The sequence below is a fragment of the Saimiri boliviensis genome, chromosome X (genome assembly GCF_048565385.1).
Source record: "Saimiri boliviensis isolate mSaiBol1 chromosome X, mSaiBol1.pri, whole genome shotgun sequence".
Taxonomy (NCBI): Eukaryota; Metazoa; Chordata; class Mammalia; order Primates; family Cebidae; genus Saimiri; species Saimiri boliviensis.
In genome coordinates, this window is record NC_133470.1 from 43,207,908 (window position 1) to 43,221,281 (window position 13,374).

Consider the following 13,374-nt stretch of genomic DNA (forward strand, 5'->3'; position numbering starts at 1 on the left):
CGTGCCTGGTCAATATTTTTACACAGTCTAGGACTTCAGACAAAATAGATCAAGAGTACTACTCCATTTATCCAAGCCCTGATCATCTGTATTTCTGGTGAATGGTGACCATTTTATTGTGCGAGACAAGTGACACACCTGGGACTTTGCCTACACATTTATGGATAACTGTTAAATTTTAAGGAAGTGGGGCATTTTGCAATGCTGCATATAAAGATTTGCTACGGTATTTTGAAAAGGTGATAAAAGTACATTCTAAGTACCTGGATTATGTACAGTAATTGTACTTGAATTTTCTAATGGAAAAAATCCATTTTTTTAAAGTGAGAGAATGTAAGGAAGCAAAACCATGTTTCACCACACTAATACTACATGAAACCGACACCATAAAAACGTGATACTGAAAAACAATGATTAAAGAGCCCAGAGACACAACAATTAAAAGCCGTGTTCACATTCATCTGAGCAGATGCAAAATCACTTTTTTTTTGAGACGGAGTTTCGCTTTCAAAAAAAGAGAGTGAATTCTTGTTGCCCAGGCTGAAGTGCAATGGCACGATCTCGACTCACTGCAACCTCTGCCTCCCGGGTTCAAGAGATTCTCCTGCCTCAGCCTCCCAAGTAGATGAGATTACAGGCATACACCACCACACCCAGCTAATTTTGTGTTTTTCGTAGAGACAGGTTTCTCCATGTTGGTCAGGCTGGTCTCAAATTCCCAACCTCAGGTGATCTGCCTGCCTCGGCCTCCCAAAGTGCTGGGATTACAAGTGTAAGCCACCACACATGGCACAAAAATTACCTTTTAAAGGACACATATTTTGCTTGCTATTGCTACTGTTTGTAAAATAACATAGCAATCAAGGGAAATATACAAATAAGATTTTAATAGATTCTTTGCACCTTAACATCTGTTTATAGTTAGAATTCAAAAACATAACTGAATTTGGAATGATCAACTTTATCATTAAAATCTAGTTTTTCAGGCTGGGCATGGTGGCTCATGCCTGCAATCCCAGTGCTTTGGGAGGCTGAGGTAAGAGGATCATTTAAGGCCAGGAGTTTGAGACTAGCCTGGACAACATAGCAAACATCATCTCTTAAAAAATAAAAAAGTTAGCTGGGTATGATATGTGCCTGTGGTCCCAGGTACTTGGGAAGGTGAAGGGGGAAGATCCCTTGAGCCTAGGAGCTCGAGGTTACAGTGAGCTATGACCGTGCTGTTGCACTCCAGCCTTGGTGACACAGCAAGACCTTGTCTCTAAAAAAATAAAATTAAAAAAAAATCTGTAGCTTTTTGGAAAGTCTCACAATCCATTTAAGGCAGAACACTAGCCTTGCTCAGCAATCCTCCATATGGACACGTGCTGAACAGTTAAACGCCATGCAGCTGCTCTCTAAAAATTCTTCCCTTCCTTCAAGCTCCCATAGCCCCCACTACAGTGAGGGCAAGGGTGGTCCAAGAGTAGAGAAAACCTACCTGTAAATCCGCAGGCTTCTGCCAAGAGAAATGTGCTCCAGGACATGAGGAAGAAGAGTGCTGTCTCCAGCAGGGGGAAGCAGTGCAGTTTGGTGAACTTGGTCACGTTGGCATTCTGTCAAGGACCCTGTCTCCAGGTACATGTATCACAGCCACCAAGAACCACACACTCTACTAGCCCAGGACCCCTCCCCAAAGGGCTAGCCTTTCCCTTCAACTTTTTTTTTTTTTTGAGGCTCTAAAGCTGCTGGAGATCTCTTAATAAAAATTTAGCTTTTCAGTAGAACACGAGTTGTGTAGGGGCTACAGGGAGGAAGAAACCGGGAGATATTGTCTAATGGGTACAGAGCTGCTGTTTGGGATGATGAAAAAGTTCTGAAAGTTGACAGGGGAATGGCTACATGACACTGTGAGTGTACTTAATGCCCCCAGAATTGTGCACTTAAAAATGGTTAAATGACAAATCTTGTTAGATACGTTTTACCACAATTTAAAAAAATTAATCATGTAGGCCAGGCACAGTGGCTCACACCTGTAATCCTAGCACTTTGGAAGGCCGAGGTGGGTGGATCACCTGGGGTCAGTAGTTGGAGACTAGTGTGGCCAACATAGTGAGACCCTGTCTCTATTGATAATACAAAAATTAGCTGGGTATGATGACACACATCTGTAATACCAGCTATTCAGGAAGCTGAGAATCACTTGAAACTGGGAGGCAGAGGTTTCAGTGAGCCGAGATTGCACCACTGCACTCCAGCCTGGGCAACAGAACGAGATTTAGTCAAAAAATCAAAAATATCATGTAATAAACCAAAAGCCATTGAATTTAAATGGGTGACTTGTATGGTATATAAATTATATCTCAATAAGGCTGTTTTTAAAATATTCAGCTTTCTAGAAAAACTGGCAACTGGTTTTCCGTGTTTCTTGAATGCGCATGGTTCTGAGAGGCACGGTCATGATGCCAGGTTGGCTTGGTGGGTTGGCTGCAGCAGGGTTGTGAAGACAAGGCCTGTGAGACCCTGACCCCTGTGCACCACTGAGGCCGCCTGAGTCCACAGCAGGTGCCTAATGAAGGCATGAGAAAGAAAGAAATGCACAATTCCTGGGGCAGCTAACAGGTGCTGGTGTCATCTCTTGGGGCCAGAGATCCTTCTCATAACAGTGCCATTTGACACAGAGCCACCACAGAAGCATCTCATGAGGGATTTCACTGAGCAATATATATCTCCAGGGCATCAAAAGGGCCCTTGTGAAGAAAGCAATTTAAATCTGCGCTATCCAATGTGGTAACCACTGGCCACATGTGGCTACTGAACAGTTATAATGTGGCTAGTCCAAATTGAGATGTGTGGTAAGAGCAACAAACACACCATATATATATATAATATATATATATTTGAGATGGAGTTTTGCTCTGTCACCCAAGCTGGAGTGCAATGGTGTGGTCTCAGCTCATTGTAACCTCTGCTACTTGGGTTCAAGTGATTCTCCTGGCTCAGCCTCCCAATTAGCTGGGATTACGGGCATGCGCCACCACACCCAGCTAATTTTTGTATTTTTAGTAGAGACAGGTTTTCACCATATTGGCAAGCTGGTCTCAAACTCCTGACTTCAGGTCATCTGCCCACCTCAGCCTCCCAAAGTGCTGAGATTACAGGCGCGAGCCACTGTCACACACACCATATTTCAAAGGCTTGGCACAAAGATTGGATGTATAAAATCTCAGTAACTATTTTTATCATAATGTTACTTTTTTCCATATCAACTACATGTTGGAATGATGTGGTTTAAATTACATTAGTAATGCCCACCAAAGGGATATGATGCAGAACTCAGCACACCTGTGAGGGGGTGCCTGCTCTTGCCACACTGTTTTTTTGTTTTGTTTTGTTTTTGAGAAAAGCTGGCATAAAGCACTTTTACTGCAAATAATAAAACTTGAAAGTCATATGTGGTGCTGAGGGGAAGAGGCAGCAATGATTTCTCTCACCAAATCACTACACAGGACAGCGAAGGGGTGAGAAGGGGCTGAGGGAGGAAAAGCCAGGAAATTTTGAGATCAGCAGAGGGAGCCAAGCATCGAAAAACAGGAGATGCTGAAGCTGCGATGGCCAGCATCATTCTTAAGAGAATGTTCAAGGATTTGTCCTGATGACTGGGCTTTCATTAGGTGTTAAGTCTACAAACAGCACCTTCAATTTAAACTGTCAAAGTTCTTAAGATTTAGGAAGTGGTGGAGCTTGGAAAGTTATGAGATTACAAATTCCTGAAAGTCCATTAGAAAAACCACAGGATGGAAAAAAAATAAGGCACAAAGAAGGCTTCAGAGGTCCCTGCTGGCCCAGGGACAGATACCTGTAGTGCCCAACAGCGCAGTGAAAATGGTCTGCTTTCAAAGGCAGAAGGTTTAAGGGGAGGGTGGGGTGGGACTGGTGGAGGCAAAGGCTCTCCCTATCCCCACCTCAGTTTTAGGTAGGACTTTTAATTTAACCGAAGAACATCTCTCAACTTGGAGAATAATGTAGCCCTCAATCGTGCCTCAAATCTGCTATGGCTTTGCAGCACAGCAGCAAGAATGTTTAATATATACTAGATTAAAATTTCATCCAAACAATTAAGATCTTCTTGCAACCCCCCCAACACGAATTCCTATTTTAAAGTTAACATATCACTTGTGCTGTTTATACTTGAACGTGTACTTAATTGGAAACCTAGATCCAAAAGACTGAAACTGAACCTTCACCCCAAAATGAAAACAAAATAAAATTAATAACTTGAGGTTTACATGGCATATAGTTTAGGTAAACACACATATGAAGGGAAAGGGGAAGAGGCAATGGATGGGTCAGAAGCAAAGCTGAGTGACAGAACACATTCAGTCAGGGCCGATGTCTATACAGAGCAGAGCGGAACATCAGGAAAAGCTCCATATGGATTCATGTGCACATATCTGGAGGCACCAGATCCCTCCATGGCAGATCCAAGAACAAGGAGCTAAGGGAGGAGGCCATTCCTGACATTCCAGTTTTAGAAGCTCCACATCGAAGATGAGAGTGGCACATGGTGGGATGATGCCTGGGTGCTCAGTGGCACCGTAGGCATAATCTGGAGATACAGTCGGTTTGGCTCTCTGACCCACACTCATCTGGGCAACTCCTTCTTCCCAGCCTCGCATAACCTCCTGCTTGCCTAGCATACACTTAAAGGGCTTGTTTCTGTCTCCGGAGGAATCAAATCTCTTTCCATCTTCAAGCATCCGGGTGTAGTGCACCACGCAGGTCTGGCCGCGCTTCGGGAAGGTGCGCCCCTCTCCTGGGGAGATGGTTTCCACCTGCACTCCCATGGCGGTGGTGGATGCTGGGCGGGCGGGCAGCGGGATGGGCAGCATGGACCGATAGCATCCACACTTGGTTTTTTAGTTTGTTTAAACTAAATATTGGGCCATTCTTTGCTTATGGAAGGCCACCAATTAGCTATCACCACATAACACCATGCGGCCCTGAACAGCAGGTGGCAGCAGCTAGCTGGGACTAAAGTACTTCCCAGCCAGTAGTCCCTGATTCCCACCCTCCTCCTGGCTCCTCAGCTCTTTTGGCCCCCCTGAAACTGACGTTCCAATTGGATCACAAGGAACGGAGAGAAAAAGCAAAGGTGAAGACAGAGTGAAGTCTAAGGTTGCATTCCTAAACGTTTTCTCAGACTCTCAGCTAGAGACCCAATCATCACGCTTTAACAAAATGACATATTTCAGGAGCCGTCACACCCCAGTGAACAGTCAATGTAAGATTCTGATTTGAAAGAACAGCTGAGAACTTTTTTTTTGAAAGTATAATGCCACACGCACATACCCAGGCAGGAGCCGAAATTACAAAAAGGATATTAGAGCAGTCACAACACCAGTCACAGCTCCCATGGTAAAAGAGCCACTAAATATACCTAGAAAAATGCCAACTGACTTAAAAAAGGCAGCAGCATCAAAGGCGTGAGTGTTCAGTCCCGCTGGCTGGTAGGCAACAATAGACCTGAAGTTTAAAAAGAAGAGAGAGGTTTTTTTTGTTTGTTTGTTTTGTTTTTTTAAGACTGCACTGGTTTTACACCATGGTACCTGAAAATATCGACAAACATAGGTATCTACATTTTGCCAAGCATTGGCCAGGGCAAATTCATTTAATTTAATCTGCAGTCAGCATTGCCCAGGGTAAATTCACTTAATTTGCAGCCACCATGTTACGCTGGCATCAGCATCTGATTGCTGCTGGGCACACAAAGCAATGCAATTTTATCCACAAAGCTGATAAATCTCATTTAGAAAAACGCCCAATTCAATATTTAACACATTTAAAATGAGCCTCTGAATTTTGCCCAAAGCATACAGGAAACCGTGATGTCTCTTCCCCAGCAGAAACACTGCTACTTACGATGACAGTACAATAGCAACAGCATCATTTAGGACGCTCTCTCCAAACAGAAGTGCGTAAAGATCCACGTCTGCATGCAATTCATTAAATATGGCCAGCACAGTCACTGAAAAGTGAGAGGAAAGCACAGAAATTAGTTTTGGTTTGTGACCTTAAACCACTGATTACAGATTTATAGAGGCAATTCCTATCTTGAAGTAGGACTGGGTGGTTCAAGAGACAGCAAGGCAATCAAAGATGGACTTGCCTATCTGTGGCAGAAATGAAAATGGCAATCTTCCATATCTGAAGGAGCTCTGAGATGATGCTTCAGTCTAATGACACTGCACCAAAACACTATGCTTTCCGCTGTGATCCCATCACACTTTGAAAGTATCTGTTATAGAACTTCAAAAAATAAAGACAATTAATGTGATTTGGCTTCACCAATGGGTTGAAACCTCTTTGGTTTCTCTGGCTCAATAGAGCCAACGTTAAAATAACAAAGTTATTACAAAAGTGATTAATGAGATTTTGGCTGGGCACAGTGGCTCATGCTTGTAATCTCAGCACTTTGGGAGGCCGAGGCAGGTGGATCACCTGAGGTCAGGAGTTTGAGCCCAGACTGACCAACACAGTGAAACCCCATCTCTACTAAAAATACAAAATTAGGCAGGCAAGGTGGTACACACCTGTAATCCCAGTAACTTGGGAGGCTGAGCCTGGAGAATCACTTGAACCTGGGAGGCAGAGGTTGCAGTGCACCAAGATTGCACCATTGCACTCCAGCCTGGGCAACAAGAGCAAAAACCCATTTCAAAAAAAAAAAAAAAGATTAATTAGATATTAAAAATTCCAACTTTGTGCCAAGCCTTTGAAATATGGTGTGTGTTGCTTAAAATAATAACGATGGCTGGCGGGTGGGGGCAATATTGCCCCGGGTTGAGAACCACCCCTCTAGATACATGAACGCAAGCCATGTTTTCTCTCAACACTCATACCCAACTACCCTCTCTTGATGGTTTCTACCATAGGACTGCAAAAACGAAACACTCACTTTCCCAGCTTCCCTTGCAGAAAGCACCACCTCTTCCTGTCGGGAAGAGGGCAGAGAGGCCAGACACCAATGCAGTCATCTTTCCTCCATGCGGCAACTGATGTGTGACTGAAACCCCAGAGCAGTGCAGTAGAAAGATTGAGTGCCTGGATGCCTGATTGTAGTGGAAGCCATGACATCAGGCCAGTACTGATACCCAAGATAAATATCTACTTGTTTAAGCAGGGATTAGCCAGGTTTGTCTGTTCTTTGCAGCCAAAAGCATTACTAATTGATACAATTAGGAAACCAAGCCAAACAAATGTTTAGTGAGCTATTATAAGCCAACAAGTCTTGTAACCACTCCCCAGCCCAGTTCAAGAAATGGAACTTTCTCAGTCCTCCATATGTCCCATCCCAATCTGAAGCCTCTTCCTTCATTTAAAGAGAACCACTAACCTAAATTTTATAGTCTTCATTTTCTTGCCTTTCCCTATTTAGTCACCCAAATGCACATTCCCTGACACTATCGTTTGGTTTTGCCCACTTTAAAAAAATGTGCTTTTTACATCTTTTTCCTCTATAGGTTCCCCTTCCATTCCTTACTGTTGGCTTTTGTCCTATAATGCCCTATTGTTTAGTTCCCTCATGTCTAAATTTTCCAATCTTTTTTCTTTTTCTTTTTCTTTTTTTTTTTTTTTTTGAGACGGAGACGGAGTCTTGCTCTGTCACCCAGGCTGGAGTACAATGGCGCAATCTCAGCTCACTACAACCTCCACCTCTGGGTTCACCCAATTCTCCTTTCTGAGACTCCCGAGTAGCTGGGATTACAGGTGCGCACCATCATGACTGGCTAATATTTTGTATTTTTAGCAGAGATGGGGTTTCATTATGTTGGCCAGGCTGGTCTTGAACTCCCAACCTCAAGTGATCTGCCTGCCTTGGCCTCCCAAAGTGCTAGAATTACAATCGTGAAACACCGTGCCCAGCCTAAATTTTCCATTTCTGATGTATGCAGTTCTTTCATAATTTCTATCACGTTCTTAATTTCCTTCAGCTGCTCTTGGAATATTAATAAAGTTTCACCTTTTAGGGGCCTATTTTTCTTCTGGCATGACTCTATTAACTGTAGCTTTATTATTCAGAGGGTGTGTTCTCATATTTCTCTTAACAATATGTTTGCACGAAGTTCAACCTCAATTCATTTCTGTTGCTCATATTTAAGTGAGGTGTGTAAGGGGTAGGAGTGGGCCCAGAAGAGCTCTCCTAGTTTCATGGCTCCAGGGCTCCCTCTTCTGGGTTTTATGTTTAACTATTAAAAACATGGCCTCTGGGCTGGGCATGGTGGCTTACACCTGTAATACCAGCACTTTGGGAGGCCAAAGTGGGTGGATCACCTGAGGTAGGGAGTTCCAGACCAGCCTGACCAACATGGAGAAACCCCATCTCTACTAAAAATATAAAATTAGCTGGGTGTGCTGGTATATTCCTGTAATCCCAGCTATTTGGGAGGCTGAGGCAGGAGAATCACTTGAACCCGGGAGGCAGAGGTTGCAGTGAGCTGAGATCACGCCATTGCACTCCAGCCTGGGCAACAAGAGCGAAACTCCATCTCAACAACAACAAAAAACCATGGCCTCTGGGTATGGCCACCTTCTCAATACTTTCTGAGATCCACTGCCTCTGGCCTTCTTCTCCTTTAGTGTCTGAGCTTTCTTCCTCCTTTCATGTCCTGTCAATCAGGGTTATGGTCTTAGCAGTGAGTTTTTAGGGAACAACTCTGTCCTTCCAGAAATATATTTGCTGGGTATTTCTGAGAGCCCTGACCACTCATGCCACTCCTGCAGCCTCTAATCTCCTCCAGTCTCCTTCCATTTACCCACAAATTGGTGACTGTAAAGCTCCCTCCTATTTCTAACTATGATCAGATATGCCCACAAACTTCTTTATTCTCAGTAGAGATCCCTCCTTTTGAGAATAAACACTTGTGGAATATTTTTAGGTTTCCTGACAGTCAAAATGATCAGCACCCCCTTTTCTCCTCTGCACAGTTGTTATTTCAATATGCAAGTCTCACTGCTGGCGGTAGATGGTGGGATACCCTGTCCATAAGTTTCATTTTATTTTAATTTTAAGACAAAGTCTCAGTATGCTGCCCAGGCTGGACTTGAACTCCTGGGCTCAAGTGATCCTCCCATCTCAGCCTCCTGAGTAGCTGGGACAACAGATACATGCCACCATGACTGCCCTGTTAGCTCTCTGTGTTTTTTCTTTTGCTGTCTTGCTTTCTGTATTCTTCTTAGGGATTAAGGGAGATTTCAAAATGACACTATTCTCATCATACCTTCCTTTGAAAAAAAGTTTATTTATTGAGGGTAAGCAAAAATAATTTGGACTTGAAAAATGTCTACTATGTCATGAAGCTTTTAGGCCAGGTGTGGTACGCATCTGTGGTCCCATCTACTTGGGAGGCTGAGATGGGGGATTGCTTAAGCCCTGGAGTTCCGGCCTACAGTGAACTATTATCACACCACCATACCCCAGCCTCCCAAGTAGATGGGACAACCGGAAGACGATGGGATAGGGATGACAGACTGGGTAAGTGATTTCTAATAGGAGAGATGAAACAGACTGCCTTCCTCCCTACAGCAGGACCCTTGAAATCAGGGTGAGCAGGGTCAGAGCTGTTTCCAACTAGACACAGACTGAGAAATCACAATTAACTAACTGAAGACCACTGGGTGCAGGCAGTGGGAAAAACAAAAGAATGACAGGTATATGAAGAAGGAAAAACTCAAGGACCTAAATGTGTTCATTCAACTAACTTTTCTTGAACACTTCATCCGTGTACTCAAGGGCACTTAGCACTTGTGAGCACTCAGTACAAAGTGGCAAGTACTGTCATGTACAACACAGACCTAACTCAAAGATCTGAGGGAGCAGTTATTGAAGGAGTCTAGGAAGACTGACTAGGCAGGTAGCACATTTGAACCAGTCCCAAAGGATGAGCAAAAGACTGACCAGCCCAAGTGATGCAACTAGAGAAATGGTCTTGGACAACACAGATCCCAAATCATGAAACGCGTGTCGGGTGTGGTGGCTCATGTCTGTGATCCCAGCACTTTCAGAGGCCAAGGCAGGTGGATTTTTGTGCTCAGACGTCTGAGATCAGCCTGGCCAACACGGTGAAACCCCATCTCTACAAAAAATACAAAAATTAACCAGGCATGCTGGTAGTCCCAGTTAATCTGGAGGCAGAGGTGGAAGGATCACTTGAGCCCTGGGAGGTCAAGGCTGAAGTGAGTTGAGGTCATGCCACTGCATTCCAGCCTGGGCGACAGAGACCCTGTCTCGAAAAAATATAAATGAATGAATGAATGAATGAATGAATGAAATAGAAACCTGTGAGTCAGGCTGATTGACTCAAAGAGTACAAAGGTGATGAATTAAAATTGGGGAAATGACATCATGATGGCTTACAGGAAGGAATAGTACTTGTATTCTCCGGTGGCTGCCTAGGAAGGCACCACGGGGTGGAAATGTGGCTTTTTCTTTAATTATGGATCCATCTAAAACAAAAACCCACCAAGATGGCACACAGCAGTCATGACACATGACCACAGAACAGAGAAGGCTCCCTGTCACAGTGCAGCCTACACTATCCCACACATACTGTGTCACCTTCAGCCAGAAGACCAATGACTCATGTCTGAAGCCATATACAGTAATCAGGGACAAGGATTCTTATTCCTTCATATCAGTCAATGCCACTCTGTATACCTAATACAGGTTTCTGTTTTATTTTTTAAAGACAAGATCTTGCTCTGTCGCCCAGGCTGAAGTGCAATGGTGTGATCACAGCTCACTGCAGCCCCAAACTCCTGGGCTCAAGCAATCCTCTTGCCTCAACACCCCTGCCACGAGCAGCTGGGACTATAGGCATGTACCACCATGGCCAGCTAAATTAAAAAAAAAACAAAACTTTTTTTGTGGGGATGAGGTTCTACTATGTTTCCCAGGCTGCCAATATCAGAATTTTTGCTTGATGCACCAGGCACTAGAAGTCAGTCTGGTCTTGTGATCCTTAACTCTGCACTTAAGTTTTCATCTCTTTTATGACCCAAGTTTTCAAACAACAGGTTTTTTGGAGGCTGGCAAAACACTTCTAATTTACAAAAACATTCTACATTTCAGGAAGATTTCTATTAAAAAAGCAATTAAAGTTAATGTCCTGATGTTTAATAAGTTTAAACTTTCAATTATCTAGAACTTCCATTTCTATAAAACCCTTACTGTGCCAATCTCCATAGGCCAAGTAAAAATGGAGTAGCACGGTAATGCCTTCCATTATTTTCTACCATAGCATAGACACATTAAAGGGAAGTAAACAATTACAAAGATAATCTGGAAAAGTAAGCCTCTCTATCCAATTAAATGAAGCAACACTGATAGTTCAGGAAACAATATCAATCTTTATGTTACACTAACTTCCCTTTACTTGTTAGTGGTACTAGTAAGACGTTAGTAATGAAATTATAGATGAGTATAGTTAGAAACACATTTTCAGATAGATAAACACCTTTCTCAGATTTATGAAGATCTATTTCTCCATAGACACACATCTGGAGACAGTCACAGACAGCACAGGATTAAAATAATAAAGCTGATTTTCAGAGATCTCTTTGGAAACATGCTTCAATTAAGAGATGATCTGTTCTTTATTTTTTAAACATGAAGAAAACTGGGAAATCTCTGCCTGAGTCAGATGTGGACATAGACCAGCATCATTTGGAGATGGTACACTCAGTGCCTTACACACGTTGTTTCATTTCATCTTCAAAATAGCCTTAGGAAATAGGTGCCATCGTTTCTCCTTTGTGGATGAGGAAACTGATGTGAGGGGATAATGTGTGCCTAGGCCACCCGATCAGTGATAGTAGGGCTAGAACTCGACCCAAACCTGTGACTCCAAATCCCACCTTTTCACAAATCACAGTGCCTTGACATGCAAGTCTTCATACTAATTTACTCAGGGTGTTTGTAATAAAATATGAGGGTAAGAGAGGTCAATATTTTTTTTGGAATATCGATATTCTTCAGAACCACCAACCGTCTAGAGTTATGCTGTTTGATATGGTAACCACTAGCCACACGTGGCTATTTACATTTAAATTACTTAACATTGGCCGGGCGCAGTGGCTCATACCTATAATCCAAGCACTTTGGGAGGGCAAGGCGGGCAGATCACCTAAGGTCAGGAGTTCAAGATCAGCCTGACCAACACAGTGAAACCCTGCCTCTACTAAAAATATAAAATAAGCCAGGCATGGTGGTGCATGCCTGTAATCCCAGCTACTCGGGAGGCTGAGGCAGGAAGATTGCTTGAACCCAGGAGGTGGAGGTTACAGTGACTGAGATCGTGCCATCGCACTCCAGTCTGGGCAACAAAAGCGAAACTCTGCCTCAAAAAATAAAATTACTTAACATTAAATAAAAGTTAAAATCAGTGCCCCAATTGCACTACCCTAAATTTCGACTGCTCAAAAGCTACATGTGACTACTAGTTACCACAATGGACTGGGCAGACTGTAGAACATCTCTATCTTGAAAGAAAGATCCATAAGATATCACGGATGGAAAGGACCCCCCCACCACGGGACATGGTCAAGTGGGGTATCTTAGTGTCTCTAAGGTTATTACAGTTCAGAATGTTAGAGGGCACTGGAGACAAAGAGTGGACCTTTCTATCTCCACTGTGAGGACAGGAGCAGCTCATTCTCCAGAACTTCTTTCCCTAAGGTATACTCTCAATAGCTGACACCAAGGAAGAGAATGGCTGTAACTACTTTATGCAAACTGATCAAATTATAAGTTCCAACTTGGAAAGGAGAACATTTTTGTTTGTTTTTGAGCTGCAAGGGAGGAGCAGTATGTAATAATTCACTTGTAAGAATTAGTTCAACCAACACTTGAAAAATACAAAGCAAGGGATTGATGAATAGAAAATCATGTCACGGTGCACACTCCTGCTGGAATGCTGAACAAAAGGAGTTTATAAATTAAATTACATTCACTACAGATAATCATGTGTGTTTCTGCTAAGAAAAGGTATTATTTAAAGCAAATGATATGTTGCAGAAAAGAAGGCAAAAGGGTAACACTGGGAAAGAAGACAATCTAAGTGTAAAAATTATGACCAAATTAGTCATTCTAAGATGAAAGGCGAAATACGCTATACAGATACAATGAATTTTTTTTTTCTTTTCAGATGGAGTCTTGCTTTGTTGCCCAGGTTGGAGTGCAGTGGCGCAATCTTGGCTCACTGCAACCTCTGCCTCCCAGGTTCAAACAATTCTCCTGCCTCAGCCTCCTGAGTAGTTGGGACTACAGGTACCCGCCACCATGCCTGGCTAATTTTTATTGTATTTTTAGTAGAGGTGGGATTTCACCGTGTCAGC

At 43.1% G+C, this 13,374-nt stretch overlaps 1 protein-coding gene and 1 pseudogene across 2 annotated transcripts in view; both read right to left on the reverse strand.

Moving 5' to 3' along the window:
* SLC9A7 (solute carrier family 9 member A7) overlaps positions 1 to 13,374 on the reverse strand; it is a 142,820-nt gene that overhangs the window by 43,269 nt on the left and 86,177 nt on the right. For both annotated transcript variants that reach the window (XM_010350153.3, XM_010350154.3), the window contains exons 6-8: positions 5,902 to 6,007; positions 5,364 to 5,505; positions 1,481 to 1,586 (exon numbers count right to left, since the gene is read on the reverse strand). In XM_010350153.3, the coding sequence (XP_010348455.1) occupies positions 1,481 to 1,586; positions 5,364 to 5,505; positions 5,902 to 6,007 (354 nt within the window). The remainder of the gene's footprint in view (positions 1 to 1,480; positions 1,587 to 5,363; positions 5,506 to 5,901; positions 6,008 to 13,374) is intronic.
* LOC141582812 (peptidyl-prolyl cis-trans isomerase FKBP1A pseudogene) lies at positions 1,595 to 5,353 on the reverse strand (annotated as a pseudogene).